This window comes from Vanessa cardui, chromosome 8, assembly GCF_905220365.1.
Source record: "Vanessa cardui chromosome 8, ilVanCard2.1, whole genome shotgun sequence".
In the NCBI taxonomy this organism is placed as follows: Eukaryota; Metazoa; Arthropoda; class Insecta; order Lepidoptera; family Nymphalidae; genus Vanessa; species Vanessa cardui.
Window position 1 is genome coordinate 9,950,468 of NC_061130.1, and position 16,763 is coordinate 9,967,230.

Genomic DNA, 16,763 nt, shown 5'->3' on the forward strand with positions numbered 1-16,763 from the left:
ATATTTTCTATGTTGATACCTTTGCAATTTAAAAAAAAAAACTTTATGTACAAGAATAATTCAAGCATCGGTTCCGTCTCTTGACTTTCATCGATCCATCCGTTCTTGTATAGATTGTGTTGATGTGTTAATGTATGTTCGCTTTATTTACCTAAGGTACGTTATTTCGGAATGTCAAGTACGAACGTTTATAAAAAAGTTCATAATATCAACCACAATGAGAGCTCACCAAACATGAAAAGATAGTAGCCTTAGTATTTTTAAATAAATCTATTGTTCGCATTTAGCAACTGTTAACGTTCCTGTTTATTTTTCATTAATGTAAATCCGCATAAATAAATAAAACTTACAACAAATAACTTGTTCTTGTTAAACTTATTAAAATATCAAAGTAATTTAAATTTATTTTTTATGAATGTTAATGAATTATAAATGGGTGCGTGTTACTATTAATAATTAGCACTTTGACTGATAATATATGATTAATATGTAATCAATTAATACATGCTATGTGCAAACTGTGTGCTTAACAAATATCGAAGGAAATATAAAGAACTATGCAGGTACTTTAAATAATATTATCCGGACATAAAGCAAAAGAAAATAGTTTACATTCCTTGGGATATTTCTAAATATTCTTTAAATCAACCTTTAATCTCAAGAGCATACCTTATTGAAGTATGTTTATCTTATTGAGAAATTAAAGTTATTTGAATTAATGAACCTCACTTCGATTTTTATATTATAACAAACCTGTTTTGTATAATATCTATCGTTATTTTTTATGTTAACTTAATTTTTTTTTAATATCGAGACATTTTACGAAATTATATGCTCAAATTTCAAATTAATATGGCAAAATTATAGCGTTTTTCATTATTTAAAGAACACAATACTTTAAAAGTAACATCGAAATAACATTTGAAATAAAACACACATTCCCTTACTATAAATACGTCCTATCGCTCAATAATCTATCATAAATATTAAAAATGACTAAATATTTTTTGAAAATAGAACATTTATTTTTAACCCGTCATCTATCGTTTTAGAGGTTAGAAAACATCATCGAATGAGATTTAAATACTTAATTTTATAAAAAAAAAGACTGTAGTACGATGGACTTGTGAAAAGGTAAATTTCAAGGTACACTAAACAAATCAAGTTCATTATTTGGGGAAAATATTGTAATTTTTTTTTTTACGTAATAAACAATTCGTTGTTCATGATAGATGTATTTTAAATGCTGTCATTTGATTTATCGTTATTCGATATAATTATATAAGTATCGTAAGAACGATTTAAATAAATTATTTTAGTTTTACTTATATATGTATGTACAGTTCTTAATGCTTATAATTTTACGTTTTACGACCGCAAATACGTCAGTATTATAATCTACAAAATGACTAGATTCACTCATCCGTTAAATTTGCTTTACAGCATATTTACATATTCTATCGACTAGATTAATCTAAACTTAAAGTTAATATTAAATCAGTAATTAATTGATTTTTTTAAAAACAATTAAACGTGTTATTTATTTTATTGGTTAATATCGATGAGAAGAGAATGTGTATAGTTCTATCGAAAAAATATTCAAAAATACTAAAAAGAACCTAATATAAATAAAATCATTCAGGCACTTATTAATATGATTAATTTTAATGTTTTAATTTAGGAATGTGTATTAAAAAGAGGCAGTATATTTTTTATAATTATTTCACCAACCTTAATATTAATCTAGGCAGGATTTTCATTAATTCATATAATATGTAATTTTAATCTGTAGTATGAAGTATAAAGCTGGTTTTACTTAAAATTATACTGATTTTACAGAATGTACATTGTACATATAAAAAATATTAATAATTCAATTTTTATTTCTTTTCTGACTGATGCCTGACTGGTTGGTTAATTATTATTAATGGATAAGATAGAGTTACTTCAAATTTAGAGGAGTTTTGGAGAGGATGCTGACACCCCCTTGATGTATAACATTAATTGTGTCATTCATCTTAGAACACAAAGTCTAAAGGTAGACATTACTTTTCCTGTAAAAGAGTTTTAAGTATATTTTTATAACGTTCTCACTATGATACATAATAAAAAAGTTGCATATAGTACGTAACGCCAGTTTTATACAGATTAATCTAAGTTATTATATTTGCAAGCAATGTTACTATGTATAATGTATATTATATGTACAAAATCATATTTTAACGCTTAAAAATATAAATTGGACCATTATAATAATAGCATTACATTTTTACATATGTACATTTTTATGTTACACTTTTAAATTTAATGTTCCTATAAAAATCGAATCAATGGCGGAATAAATATTTAATAATTAAATATTTATAAAATACAAATTTAAATAGGCTAAAATATTAAATAATAATAATATATTTGTAATCTCCAATAAAGTTTATTCATAAATAAAAAAATACGTAGTTTGTCATTTTTTATCTGTTATATCTCGTTTTTCTACGAATATTTAAGTTTGGGTTCATATTATTTTTCGATTTTCTGTTTTACGTTAAGCTTATTTCGTTGAACCTAAAACAGTATGACGCCTAAAAATAAATTGAATTGGAACATTTTATTTAAGATTATATTGATATTATAGGATAATAAGTGTCCTATTTAATAAATAGCTAGTCCTTATACATTAATTACTTCAATAAAAAATGACTGCAAATTTGTAACTTTCTCGCTTGCATGAAATGTTCGTTATAAAATGTTACCACATTTATACCAATTCTATAAATTCACAACAAAAACTTTTGGGATTCGTCGTCATTAACAACAATAATTTATAAAAATCTACACTCCGTATAAAACTGATCAAGATAATAGGTGCGCGAGCTCGTCACAAACATCACTTAGGTCTCAAAATTTCAACATAATGGTGTCGTCTTGCAAGACGCCCTTGCCGCAAACATCTGACTGAAATGCGCCGATGGGCGTAGGCGTGGCTCAGGTACACAGGCCCGAATTGTCGACGAGAGAACGCGCCAGAACGTCAGCCGTTGCTATATCACTCACTTTACCTTCGAAGTGTCCTCTCACATGGAACATGAACTCCGCTTTCCCGGCGAACTCCTGACGACACATGAGACACAAATGGTGTGCATGTGTGTGCTGCCGCTCAGGGGCGTAGTGTGTATGCCCGTGTGTGAAGTAAGCACCTCCCCCTCCACCTTCATTCACCACAGTAGCTGTAGATACTGAAGCTGTAGCTATTCCGTGCCCATTCAGAATCTGCTGGTTCTGGTTATGATGGTGAAGTAATTGCAGTTTTTCTTGGTTTGTCAGGTGGACTTTTTCTTGCTGCTGAAAATTACATTCAGTTATGTAACCACAATCAAACATAATCAGCTTTCTTTAATATTATTGCAGTCAAACCCTCGTGTAAATCCCACGGGACCTTTGACTGTCAATGTATTAAATTAGTTTTACATTCAATCAGTTCTTTTAGTAAAAAAGGACGTCTTAAAATGAGATTTGAAACAGTTCTGCTAACCTGATGTTGTGATGCCTGCTGCATTTTATCTTGGAGCAACTTGGTGTCCGGTAGATGTGATTTGGCGTGTGCACTCCATTCATCTCTCGTTGCGAAGAGTCGGCCGCAGAGCTCGCAAGACCACGATACCACCATGCCCGCAGTGGCAGCCGCTACTGCAGCAGTTGCAGCGCTTGTATGAACTAGATTTGAATTCTGAAATATATTTAAAAAAATACATATTATAAATGTAAGTTACATCTCTGTAAATCATTCAATGAAAGTCAGTTTCAGGTTTGATTAAGTGAAAAGATGGAGATTAATTTATTAGCTTACAGTAGATTTAGAAATAAAAAATATGTAATAACTATGATTTTTTTTATATAAAAAATAAAAAAGCAAGTATATAAATGCACAAAAAAATTAATAGGTATATGAGCAAAATACGAGCGAGCTTAAACTATGAGAATAAAATAATATCTAGAAGAAATTAACGAAAGATTCTATATACATACATCGATAACATTGCATGCTTTTATTTTTTGTGGGATTTACCGTAAAGTTGTGTCCTGGTACCTGGCAGACCTGAATCGGCTGCTGGTGGGAATGCTGTTGCTGTTGTTGCTGCTGCTGTTGTTGTTGCTGCTGCTGCTGCTGTTGTTGTTGTTGCTGAGCTACCGCTGCGATTTCTGCTTGACTAGGCTTTGTATCTTCTTGTTTCGGCTTGACGTCGTCCAACTTTAAAGCTGCAAAAAATATATAAATAATGTTTTATTTTATATCGTTCTAAAGAAAATATTGTATTCGGTTTCAATGATCGAGGTATTTTATATTTTAAGCTTCATAATTTGTTTTTATTACCATCTGTGACTATTCATGATTACACAAAATATAACGTACGAGGTATAGTTATAGTCCGTTTACCCAGAGGTGCTATGTTTGAAGGCGTTATATGTTTTAATTTATTCATGTGCAGGACCAGTTTATCCCTTCTCGCAAACGCTTTATTGCAAACTTCACAAACGTACGGCTTTTCACCTGAAAAAAGTAAAACCTTAAACATTTTTGCAGTAGTGGGTTTGAAATAATAAATGTATTTAATAGTATTGAAACTTATTCATCTCATATAAAAATTAATCAATGATTACCAGTATGTATCCGCATATGTATTGTTAATTTGTCTTTACGTGCTAAACCTTTGCCGCATACAGTACACTCGAATGCTTTGTTTCCTGATAAATATTAATTTAGATTAATTTTTAATAATCTTATTTAAGTATGTAATGTACTTTATGGAACCAAATCAAATATTTACCGTCGTTAGTTGAGCTGGTCGGTTTAATGGCTGGATGTTTTCTAACAGCGGTACCCTGAAGCGCTTTCAAGCGTGTTCCCGGATGCATTGATCCACCTTCGGCGTACGGTTCCGTGAAGGGAATCAAATTTGGCCGAGGAATGTTATTTGTTACTTCTGGCGACCTGCAAAAATTCCTATAATGCTAGGTGAATTTGTTTTTGTTTTCAGCCAATTATTCACATTGATAGCAATTTTGTCAAAACTATGAACTTGATATTTGCAAATATTTTAAATCAATTACGAGAATGCTTTTGAGATAGCATCATGAAACTAATAATCAATATTTATTTATGTATAATTAAAAATATATGCAAACATTTTTTTTAACGTAAACTAAGTCTTATTATGTTATTTGTAAATTATATGTTACTTAAGCAAAAATTTTAAATATTGATATACTCACCAATTGCCAAGGCTTTGTAATACTCGCACTCCTCCTTCAAATCCCATCCCAACGTCATCTGGAACTGTGAATGTGGAATCTGGACCACCCGTGCTGGAGCTTACTTGTGGAACTTTGATTGGAGAATTAATGGTTGCGTAGTGATGTTGAGTTGAACTGACTGTTGGTGGAGACGGGTGGCCTGGGTGCGTGTTACTTTGTGCCTGCTAACAGAAATTTCCCCCATTGACCTCAAACCAACATATTTAGTGTCTCGCTTTCGCTTTTAATATAGGTAACTCATTATTATTTGCTATAGGTATATGTTATTAGTTTCACTATATATCTACTATTCATAATCATCATATATACTTATAACCTGGATTGGGTTTTATTGAATACCGCTCAACGTTAAGCTTTGGATAGTAAAGACCACAAAGTGACAATCTGTTAAGCAAGCTACAGAACCGAAGAAAATCATTAATTAACAAAGAGCATGGCATGCGGCCATATGCGGCCGACCATACAGCTACTTTACTAGCTACTTTAGTAGCTGTATGGATCACATAGTAGGTATATATACACTGTCTTAATCTGCCGTCTACTTACTTGCATTTCTTGATGATGTCGCGAGGTATTATTAGAGTTATTTGATTGCTGTTGCTGTTGTTGATGGTGTTGCTGCTGTTGTTGCTGCTGTTGTTGTTGCTGTTGTTGTTGCTGCTGCTGTTGTTGTTGCTGCTGTTGCTGTTGTTGCTGCTGTTGTTGTTGTTGCTGCTGCTGCTGCTGCTGTTGTTGTTGTTGCTGCTGCTGCTGTTGCTGCTGCTGCTGCTGCTGTTGTTGTTCACGTCGAGCAGCAGCTGCAGCTTGAGCCATATGTTGTTGTACCGCTACATGTGCCTCTAAATACGCCGTTTTCTGTGCTTCCGTCATCTTATCCATGTTGACCGTGCCATCCTTGTTAGATAATATAAGAAGTTAGATTTATTTAAAAATAATAGTTAAAATAGTAGTAATTTTATCCAATTTCCATTTAATATGAAAAGCTCTATTGAATAAATAGAATATGATTTTTTTTTGGAAAAATGATCGTTGACTTTATTTATCGGCATGTTTTTTGAATTACTGGTCTCGACTGTGCATTACTTTCCGTCGCCTTCAATGAGTGTCTTTGATGCGGTCGGAGGGAGGGCAAGGGAGGCCACCCCCGAGGCCCCTAGTGCATTCACCCCGCAGAAAGTGAGAACGGTCCCCCTTAGTCGACTTTCATTCCGTAACATGAATATGAACACCCTATGCTTAATTGCCCAAATTCGGTAAGGGGTAGGTTCAACGACCGCGAGAAAAACAGGGAAAAGGACATTGACGCATGATTTCCATAGAAACGGTGTTTCCTGAAGTTTAATAAAATCACAACTTTCATACTTTATATGAGTATGCATTTATGAAATTTACATTTATACAAGAAATTATACATGAAGCTACCATCAGTTCGAGAAGAGTCTAACTGTCTTAATAATATTTTTTAGAAAAGTCTTAACTTCATGTATTTGGAAAGTATAAATGTGAATAGTTTTGATAGGTAATCGTTAATTTAATAACATCAAGCACTTATTAGAAAGTAACCATAACGTGTCAAATCAAACAATTATATCAAGCTCAAATGATTTTCTCACCGCCTCTATTGTGTATTTATGTTAATCGTTCAGTATCTATCGCTGAAACGACTCTCGTCTGAACAAAACCATTATTGGAGCGACGTATTTTCGTTGCGTATATTATATAACAGTACGTGCGGACAACGTCATAACCAGCCTTAAATGTAATACATTAAATTATTCATATTGTTTCTAACACGCACACCTAAATGTTCGTATAGATTTCCAATCTTTAATTTACCTAATCAGCAAATTTCGTTCCACCGCATTATCATATACACTTGAATGATCTGAATTCGCATTTCCATTGTTTGAAGATGTCCCCCTCAATGATAAGCGGAAGGGTCGGAGGGGTCTTATCACTTCTGCACTGATTAAAAGTAAACTTTAGGTAAGTTTACTGGGGTCCGGACGAGGCAGGGGTAAAATAAGTGTTATCGAATTTGAATAAGTATTCCGAAATGTTGCTTTTATATGTTGTATGTAAATATTTTTATTTTTTTAAATTTTATAATTACCGTAATAATGATTTGATATGGTATGATTTACGTATGTAATCAAATTCTATGTTATCATTGTAAAAATGTCTTATATATATATATATATATAATACGAGCTATGTCCGTATACAATATATATATATTGTAGCCTAAGTTACTCCTACTATATAATTAGGAGCAACTTAGGCTATCAGTAACTCAGTTATCTGCCAGCGAAAGTCTCTTCGTTAAGCCGTTCCAGAGATTACCCGGAACAAATAGACAGACAGACAGACAGACAGAAAAAAACTGGTAAAAAATGTTATTTTGGTATATCTACCGTGTATTTGCATATATACATACATATGCATTGAGTAAAAAAGGGCTATTTTAATATTACAAACAGATTACTACAATTTTATTATATATATATAGATAACAATAAAATTAATATCTATTTGTAAAATATGAGCGTCATAATTAAGAAGACATTAAAAATATATAGGACAATTAATTTCCCATAAATCGATTTTCAAGAATTGAAGTTCTGATAGTAAATAATTTCCGTTGATAGTTATCTTTATTCATTCCTACATTTCTGATATAATAAATTGATTATTTATAGTATTAATTATATAATCTAATTTATAAATAATTAAATTTTTAATACATATATTTTGTACGAGTAACGTTTTGCAAACTTACTTTGATAAATAATTCTAATACTTCCATTACGATGTCAAGAGGAACTATGAATACATCACATAAACATCACACAATGTTCACATTAACTCACATTCAGTTACATTAACGGCGGCTGTTAATAAAGGTTAAATAGAACGTGTAAGGCTACAGCCAAGGTTAAAGTCATGGCTAAGACGGGCACTCTCCCCCGTATCTGTTTACTAAGTGCAGGCACTGCCGCCTACGTCGATCGATTACACTTTCCCTCAGGAATGCACCTGAAACTTGGGGGACCCTTTGCGTGTCTTTGACATGAGCCTTATTTTTTTTTATTTGATACCATGGAATTCTGATTAGACATGATTTTAAATTATAGTGGAATAAGAGAGGTTTATGTGTTGATCGCTATTTTATTTCGTCAGAGTTCCTTAAAACCTTATTATTAAATTAATATAGGTATAGGGGAATCAAAGCCATCCGGAATTACAATGCTCCAGATATTGCTTACTTAGTGAGTTTTTGAACAAGTGAAGTTTCCAAAGAATTAAATCACTTTTATCTCCTTTAAACACGAAATAAAAATTAAATTAATTGGTATAGATCGTATGAACCAACGTTCGGCTATCAATTACAATGTGGATTTTTTTTTTGTGTAGTCGAATATTCTATTCTGCAAAGTATTATTGTTGCATTGTAAGTATTACATTATTCATTTTTAAGGCCAGTATCATAGTCAGTTGATCCAACTTTTTGGGCAAAACTTAAATGACTCAAGAGTGCAAAATGTTTTAGACACAAAGCATTTTTAAAATCTACCTTCGGTTTTCGGTACGGTAACTAATTGGTTTAAAATTCATTCTAAAATATATAACTTTAACAATAGTACGATGTAGAGCTATTATGTAAGGGTTATATTTTTTTAAAGATTTTCAATTCAGCTTTTTAATCATATGTTGTTGTTTGTTATATTTAATAATGTTATCATTTATCGAAATAATGTTTCTTAAAGTATAGCCTGTCAATGAGTCACTGCTGAGCTAAGGCCTCTACCACTGAGTTTCTTTTACAATGAAGTAGAATCTACAATCTACGAACTGGTATTAATACAGTTCTATAAAATGACGATTTAAAACTGTTTCTATAGGTGCTTTTGAATCAGGTATAAATCCATGATATTTGGCTTAGATTTAGGTGTTCTAACTAATGGACCACCTCGGCTTAATTGATCAAAATTGTTTATGCTTATTTAAAAAATATAATTACTATCTTTTTCGAAATTTTGACTTGCAATATTTGTTAGTGAGCTTAGCTTAAATATTGAAAGCCCAATTATAACCAAATCCTCTACTCCCAAAGATTTCAAATATTGGTTTAGTTCTAATGATAAGACATTTTTATGGTAAGTCTGACCTGATTCTATGTCCAAGGTTGGCTCCAGACGAAGGAACTGTTAATGTATCTTAGAAACAATGTATTTAATTTTAGTATTTAATATGTTTTTTAACACCTTTTTACAATTTATTTACAAAATATATCTATAAAAATAATAGATAAATATAGTATGAATATTAATATTGCCGCCGCTAGTGACAGGAGTGTAGCATGAATCCTTTGCTCGGAGAATCAAATTTGCGATTCAACGGGAAAATCCTGTTAGTATGCCTGCCAGCTTTCCACGCCGCTATGATGTATACAGTAACTATTTTTATTTTTATTTATGACTTTAATTTTAATGAATGTTCTATAAATAAAAATGAAGAAATATATATAAATGAAGAAAAATCAGAATTTCGTTACAGCTTTCTTCTTACACCTTATTATTATAATAATAAATAGCAAGTCAACGGCGGCAAAGGCAATAAGAGAATTTCATGCCATTAATCGTCACGGTACAAGACGTGTCGTCTTAAGACACGTCAAAAGATGTAACACATACAAACAAAATCCGATTACTTTGAAATGTAGAGCATCATTTAAAAAGACCCAGTTCATGTGGTATGATGAGCTCAGTATATGAGCGAATAAGTACATTTAGATCGATTGCAATTTTACTATCATGTATTATTTTCTATGTTTAGTTCATATTTCCTCTCATACATTTTATGTTACATTTACGTACAGTTTTGTATTTACAATCGATGTTTATTTATATATAAAACAAATACACCATAAATGAAATGAATATAATATGACATAGATGTTTAATTATTTGAAACACTTTTTATTTTATTATTTTTAAGATTTATGTAACTAACTGTATTTTTTTCCGGAATTTGCAGAATAAATGCTATCTAACGATGAAGGTGTGTTTAAAAATGAATAAAATATTTATAATGAAATGATAAGCATAAGATACAAGATAAGAAGATATGATGTACGTGACAGAGCTAGTGTATTTATTATCTAGCTACGTTCGATTAAGGTTTAACGCTAGAAAGGTTAAACTCATACGTATTGTTTGTTTTTGTCTAGGTAGAATGTAACCATGGCAACAATGGAAAGCCACGGTATACATGTTAATAAAAATTCAAGGGTAACGCAGAACGGTAGAGATTCTCCCTCTCATTCCTTACGAGGGGGTTCCTTCAGGGGGCTCTATAGGGGTTATTACCGACTAAATATTTAAAATTTATCAGATGATTTGTAGAAAATAACATTTCATGTTTTTGCCGCCCATCAATAGCTTTAGTTTTCATTTCATATTTAATAGTTCTCTTAACATAGAATTGATTTTATCAATTTAAAAAAAAATTACGTTTCTTCTAGTAGCATTGTTTAAATTTTTCATATTATAAAGATATGACCGTGTTAGAAGTTGAATTAATGAAATCATTTAAATTAATATAACAAATGTATATAATAGAAGTTTACAGAAATATAAATTCGGAAGTTCTTAGACCATTGCAGCTGTCTATTTAAGTAGGCTGTGGAGGGTGAGCCTATTTTGATCATCCATCACATTAGTGGGGAAGGTTGAAGCGTCAGTGATGTTCAGGGGTAGTGCAGTCCCCACTGGGAGGCGGGAGGCCGTAGTAGGAATATCCTTCACCCCGCTAGGTCAGGGTTAACAGTCCCCCGAGCAGGGTGACTGCCAGCCTTCGACCTTGCTTCCTATGCGTGTACTGCACAACCCTTGCATTGCTGTGTAATGCATTCAAGGTCTTTTCCATAATTTCTTTCTATTTTTTTCTTTCTTATGACTATTACAGAATCAAAGAACATGTGTACTTATACAACGAAACTGGAGGAATAGGTTGTGATTTATACATTAAGATTAAACATAGATGCAAGGGACATTCGTATCCGAAAACAAAGAGTTACCGGACATGCGTATTCATTATTCAATTCAAATACCCAAGTGACTTATAGCTTTGAGCTTTGATGACAACCTTATGACTATAACATTAGAGTGGATAATTCATCGTCTTGTAAGACAACGCGGGGATATTCGATAAGCAATCGTGATACGTTTTTATTGAGTTCGAAATCGTTTGTCAGAGTTTTGGATAATTGTTATGATGTATTTTGGAGTTTATTGCTTGCAAATAAGGTTGACTTTAAATTGTGCGGGTGTGGGTGGGTGTTGGGTCGATATGAGCCGGGCGCGCTGGATCGATAGAGGGGCGCTCGCCGCGACTATGCCGCGACGTGCATCGCCTGGCGCGTGCCGACACACAACAAGCATTATGGCTGTTAATGATAAATTACACGATCTCACTGAAATTTATTTATAATATTTCTTTTATTTGACTCAACTTACATTTAGTAATCGATAGTTTCGACTGATAAGATGATTGATATTGTTAGTAGTATAATGAAGTTTCTGTAAAAAATGTCAATATGTTTTCATAACTTTGAAACTCGCGATGTTACATGAGTTCGAAATAGTTTCAGAGGGCATGAATAATGCAATAGACTTTATCATTAAAGATTCATTTCAGTGAAAGATACCTCAATATTTTTTCGCTTACTTTGTTACTGTTAATAAATTAAGGCCTAACATATTCTACTGTGTTTAAGAACAGAAAAAGGTTATATAGGCATAATCAATAGTAGTAATTATTGAAAGTGTCTGATAAAAAAATACAGATATGATAACCTCCTCCTTTTTGAAGTCGGTTGAAAATTGTAAGTAAGATACATTATTTCTGCAAAGTTGTGTCACAAAAGTAGAGTGCCTCTTAAATGGTTGACTACCTAATAATTTATAGTTGGGTTCCATCCTTCGAATTCCATCATTCAAAACATTTCCGACTAATGTATCTATTTGCGACCCGGTTTTAGGTGTGTGACAATCAATAAGCAAGTGTATCGGTTCTATATTGAATAGAGATTTTGACTTGGAGTTTGAATAAAAGCCCGGTTAATTATGTAAACCCTTGAAACTTATATGGTATGATTTTATTATTCTTGTAAAATGATATAATTTTGTTCCAAGAAGAAATTGTCAAGCTTCGATATTTGTACGATTAACTTTTTGTTTGAACTGCTAGTTGCGGCTCCGGACTTACGATTATTACGATTTTTACGGATTTACGATTTTTTTAACTATTTGGTGTGTAGTCGAATTTTCTAGTAGTTGCTAAATTTTGATGCAGTTACGATATATGTATCTATATTTTTTTTAATATTAAACAATCTGTTGATGCATATCTAATCATAATATGATATTATATTTATATTGATCGGCGTTACATATTTGTCTGTATCGATTGATCACAGATAAGCATTATCAATATTTGCTTATAATTTTTGTTCAGTCCTACAAACATACATAATATTATCACTAACTGTACTGGATTCAACAGCGGAAAGGTAAAAACAATTAGTACATTTTGAACACTATCGTTTAATCCATATGTATGTATATGACTCTATTTATTTATCTTAGTGTGCTAAAAACAATGACAATGTGATCGCGTTGATTGGATGAAATTGAAGATTCAGATAATCTAAATTCAAGAAACCTTTAAATCATAATTCGAAAAATTATTATCACAAAACTAAACTTAGCGAGCTTAACATATTTACGTTTGAGATACATTTTAGTCTTGTAAAAATGTAAATTTTTCTTGGAATTTTTTTGTAGCGATTCTCCTACAGTATAGACATCATATTTTAATTTTGTCAATTTAATATTATATTTAGGATATTTTTTATTTATGATTTCTTTTATTTAAAGCTTTAGAATTTTAAAATGTGTTATTTGTAATAACAACATATTATTTAAGCAATAAATTACATTATGTTTGCACGTGTGTGTGTGCGTGTGTGTGAGCGTGTATATGAACTAACCTGAAAATTAATAGTAGAAGTGACGATCCTCATAGACTCAGCATAGTTCCGCAGCACCGAGTCGGTATTGAGACAGCTCTGACGCCACTCATACAGCTGTTCTAACCTCGTCACACACCGCTCGCAGATCTTCTTTGGCAGGAAGTCGTCCTTCGATATCTGCTAAATATAAAGATACATATTAGATTACAAAATAAATTTTGATGCATCAGTTAAAGTTAGAGAAGATGTACATCTTAAACTCTCAACTGACGACTCAAGCCGCTAAATTTTCATATGCCTTATTTGTGTTTATAGTTCAGCTCGTGCTCGGCGGAGAAAACATCCTGCTTGTCGCGCGTTTTCACCCACTACATTTATCTGCCGGTAGTATTCACTAACCGTCATTGGAGCAACGATTATGTTTTAAGTTCCACGCTTTCTCCTCGAAAAGGAGAGGAGGCTATGGTATTTGCCCAGCAGTGAATTATTTATTTGCTTTATCTTTATGATCATTTATCATCAAGAAATATAATTTATAAAGGATGAATGATATCCAATCAATAAATTATTTATATTTATACCTTCATGAAACATTAGTTAATTGCTTTTTATGATTGATTCGTCTCAATAGGTGGCCACTTATAATTAATAAAAATATAAAAATAAAAAAAAAGCACAGCTGCATTTAATAATTTAAAATAAAAATGTTTTAATATATCAAGCAAGCATAAATAATAGTGACTTAAAATACGTAATTATAATACTATTTCGGCAAATTTTAAGAGTGATTTCGTTGAAATTGAAAACTTTAAATATGAAAGAAGAGTAAGCAAAGAGTTCCGTGCTTTATTTATGTTACTGAACCGAATTTCCCTTGGGATAATGCACAATGGACGAAGCAAAGAAACCTTACAGGAATTGTAGCCGTATTTTTAGATAGCATTCTGATGTTTTTGCTTGCAAATCAATAGCACTGTATTCCACTTTTATAATAAACCATATGCCATAATTAAAAACCATATTAAAATATATGCGACAATTTTTTTGATTAAAACTATTAATCGAAAGTTGTGTTACAAGAAATACATCTATTTTAACAACGTAACCCAACCACTTAAAACTCGATCATGTTGTATATAACAATACATTAAAGTGGTAATAATCAATAGGGATTCGCTCCTTCGCATTTCTGCTTCAAGCATTATCCACCGAATATAATTATAAGTAATGTACATTGACAAAAATGCAAAGGTATATGATATATCACGAGAACCCCAGATAGTCCATACAATAATATATAAGAACTGACTTTCGAATTTACTAATAGAATATTTGTAAATAATAACAAAGAAAACAATTGAATTTCTTCAATATAAATTTAAATAAAAATACTCTCTTTTATTATTGTAAAAAGGTTTATGTTACTTTTATGTTACTTCAAACAAGATTAAAAATGTTTTTATTCGTTTATTTATATTACATACACATATACGAAACAAGCAACCAATAGCGTCGATACTATTATGTACAGTCTCAAAATTAAACTGATTTCTCCTACTACTATCCTTTTTACTCCATATATTAGAAAGAGATAAAAATATGTCTCTAGCCAAGAATATAAATGGTAATACTGTTACTCTAAGTTTTAAAGTCATACTCTAATACTAATTGCATAAAAATCGATTAGAGGTTATTACCATCAGGATTACCAGCTATTGTATTCATAACTGTTTAAATTCCATTTAACCCAAGTATTGAATATTACATGACGCTAATCCCTAAAACAAAATCACTTTAGCATTCACAAACAGGGCAATAGTTCAAAGATATATGAGGATTAGGCTTGCGTCACGTGTTGGATGTAATCTCTCGAGGCCTTTACCTTACGTCATAAAAATATTTTAGATCTTGTGTCGAAGTTATTAAAGATCAATTTACGTCACATACGCAAGTTCTTGGAGCTCATAAAGGGAAATCGTATTTGCCGTACATTGAATGTGAAGCACTATTTAAGGTAAAGAGATTGTTTCATATACAATAATATTACTTGTTAGCTTGAAGTGTCAATATAATAAGTCAGTTCATAGTAATGGTACTTTTTCGAGAGAATATTCAGGCATAATTTTTATTTATTATTGTAAACATATATGTACACTCACACACGTAGATAATGAGACAGAACACGTTTAAAACGGTTATGTAATAAATAAAAGCAGCATTAATTTTACAATTTTAAACGATTAATATTATAACTAAATATCCGTTGAAAAAATATTGATTATTCTACTATAAAATACGACATACTTATTATTGTAATCTTAAATATTCGAACAATTATTACTTTTATATTCGCTTACAGTAGAGAGGATAATTGGACGGATATATTTTTGTCTATAATAATTTCGTTTTTATAATTTATTGATTGCAGAAGTCTACAAAATCTAATATTAAAAGTCTGCCAAAAAAATTAAATAGTAGTAACATACTATTCTACATAAAGAGTCTGTTGTTGACTACATAAAGAGATGTTTTTTATGTAAAAAAGAATCCGTAATAAAACGTAGCAATGTAAAAAATTATGATTAGCAAAATGTTTGCAATTTATAGATTTCGTATAAAAAGTCTGAATGCCTCGATTAATAAAGTTAGAAATAAAAGACTTGGTTATGATTTGTTTTTTGTTCAATTATCTAAGAAAGATATTTTTTTCCTTATATTTAAAATATGTCATACAGTATACTATATGAATATTCAATATATTATATCTTAACCAAATGCTCAACAGGTATCGTGTTCAGTGTTACTGTATTTCATGTTGATGTTCGTAGCGCGTAGCGCGCTTGCGCCTACGAGTCTACGGCAGTCGACGTCCCTACATCACTGCACCTTCCGCTTTACACCATGTTTACTATGACATTTAATTTGCGAACGAGCTCTACCATTATTGAAGTATGAACAGGTTAGTTGAAAGGCTTTGTGGTATAGAAAATGTTAAGGCTCACCATAGTCGGCAGGCAGGTCCGTAGTTTGAATAGAATCTGCCGCTGCTCCGACTCCTTGTCGAATATGTGAAGGCGAGGCCCGCTCTTGAGCGAGCAGAGGCGGCAGAGGTCGGTGAACGCGGTGAAGTTGAGGTCCTCGGGCTCGGTCATCGCGAAGCACCTGATGAGGAGGTCGAGGAGGCAGGAGTTGTCCATGTATACGGCGGTGGTTGTCGGGTGGCGGGAGACATCAACGCATGTCGCGGGATCTCGGGGAGGCGTCGCGCCGCCGCTGCGTTCGGGGGGCACTGGGCCCTGCGCTCCCGGCGCGCCCCCTGCCCCCTGCCCCCCTGCCCCCCTCGCGCCCTCGTCTCTTCGACCCCCGCCCGCGCGCCCGCCCCCACGCGCGCTTCGGGGTGGCTCGGACGCGCCGGAAA

At 32.3% G+C, this 16,763-nt stretch overlaps 1 protein-coding gene across 5 annotated transcripts; it reads right to left on the minus strand.

The window, feature by feature from the left end:
- Positions 1-2,425: 2,425 nt before the first annotated feature.
- LOC124531968 (alpha-protein kinase 1) lies at positions 2,426-16,622 on the minus strand. 5 transcript variants are annotated; one of them, XM_047106566.1, is made up of 10 exons: positions 16,348-16,622; positions 13,364-13,525; positions 5,857-6,204; positions 5,269-5,474; positions 4,824-4,987; positions 4,657-4,740; positions 4,409-4,546; positions 4,064-4,254; positions 3,530-3,724; positions 2,426-3,339 (listed from the first exon to the last, which is right to left on the minus strand). In XM_047106566.1, the coding sequence occupies exons 1-10, from the start codon at positions 16,540-16,542 to the stop codon at positions 2,983-2,985; spliced, it is 2,040 nt and encodes a 679-aa protein (XP_046962522.1). In that variant the 5' UTR covers positions 16,543-16,622; the 3' UTR covers positions 2,426-2,982. The 5 variants fall into 5 exon arrangements, with proteins under 5 accessions (XP_046962522.1, XP_046962524.1, XP_046962523.1 ...); XM_047106568.1 differs by having other exon boundaries at positions 4,433-4,546; positions 4,824-4,999; XM_047106567.1 differs by having other exon boundaries at positions 4,085-4,254; positions 4,824-4,999.
- Between the last annotated feature and the right edge of the window lie 141 nt (positions 16,623-16,763).

Coding starts and splice junctions, on each gene's coding strand:
- LOC124531968 (XM_047106564.1), bottom strand. CDS start 16,542: ATGGACAACTCCTGCCTCCTCGACCTCCTCATCAGGTGCTTCGCGATG. Junction 5,000..5,268: donor TTACAAAGCCTTGGCAATTG/GTGAGTATATCA, acceptor CTAGCATTATAG/GAATTTTTGCAGGTCGCCAG. Junction 4,255..4,408: donor ACGGACTATAACTATACCTC/GTACGTTATATT, acceptor TATTTTTTGCAG/CTTTAAAGTTGGACGACGTC.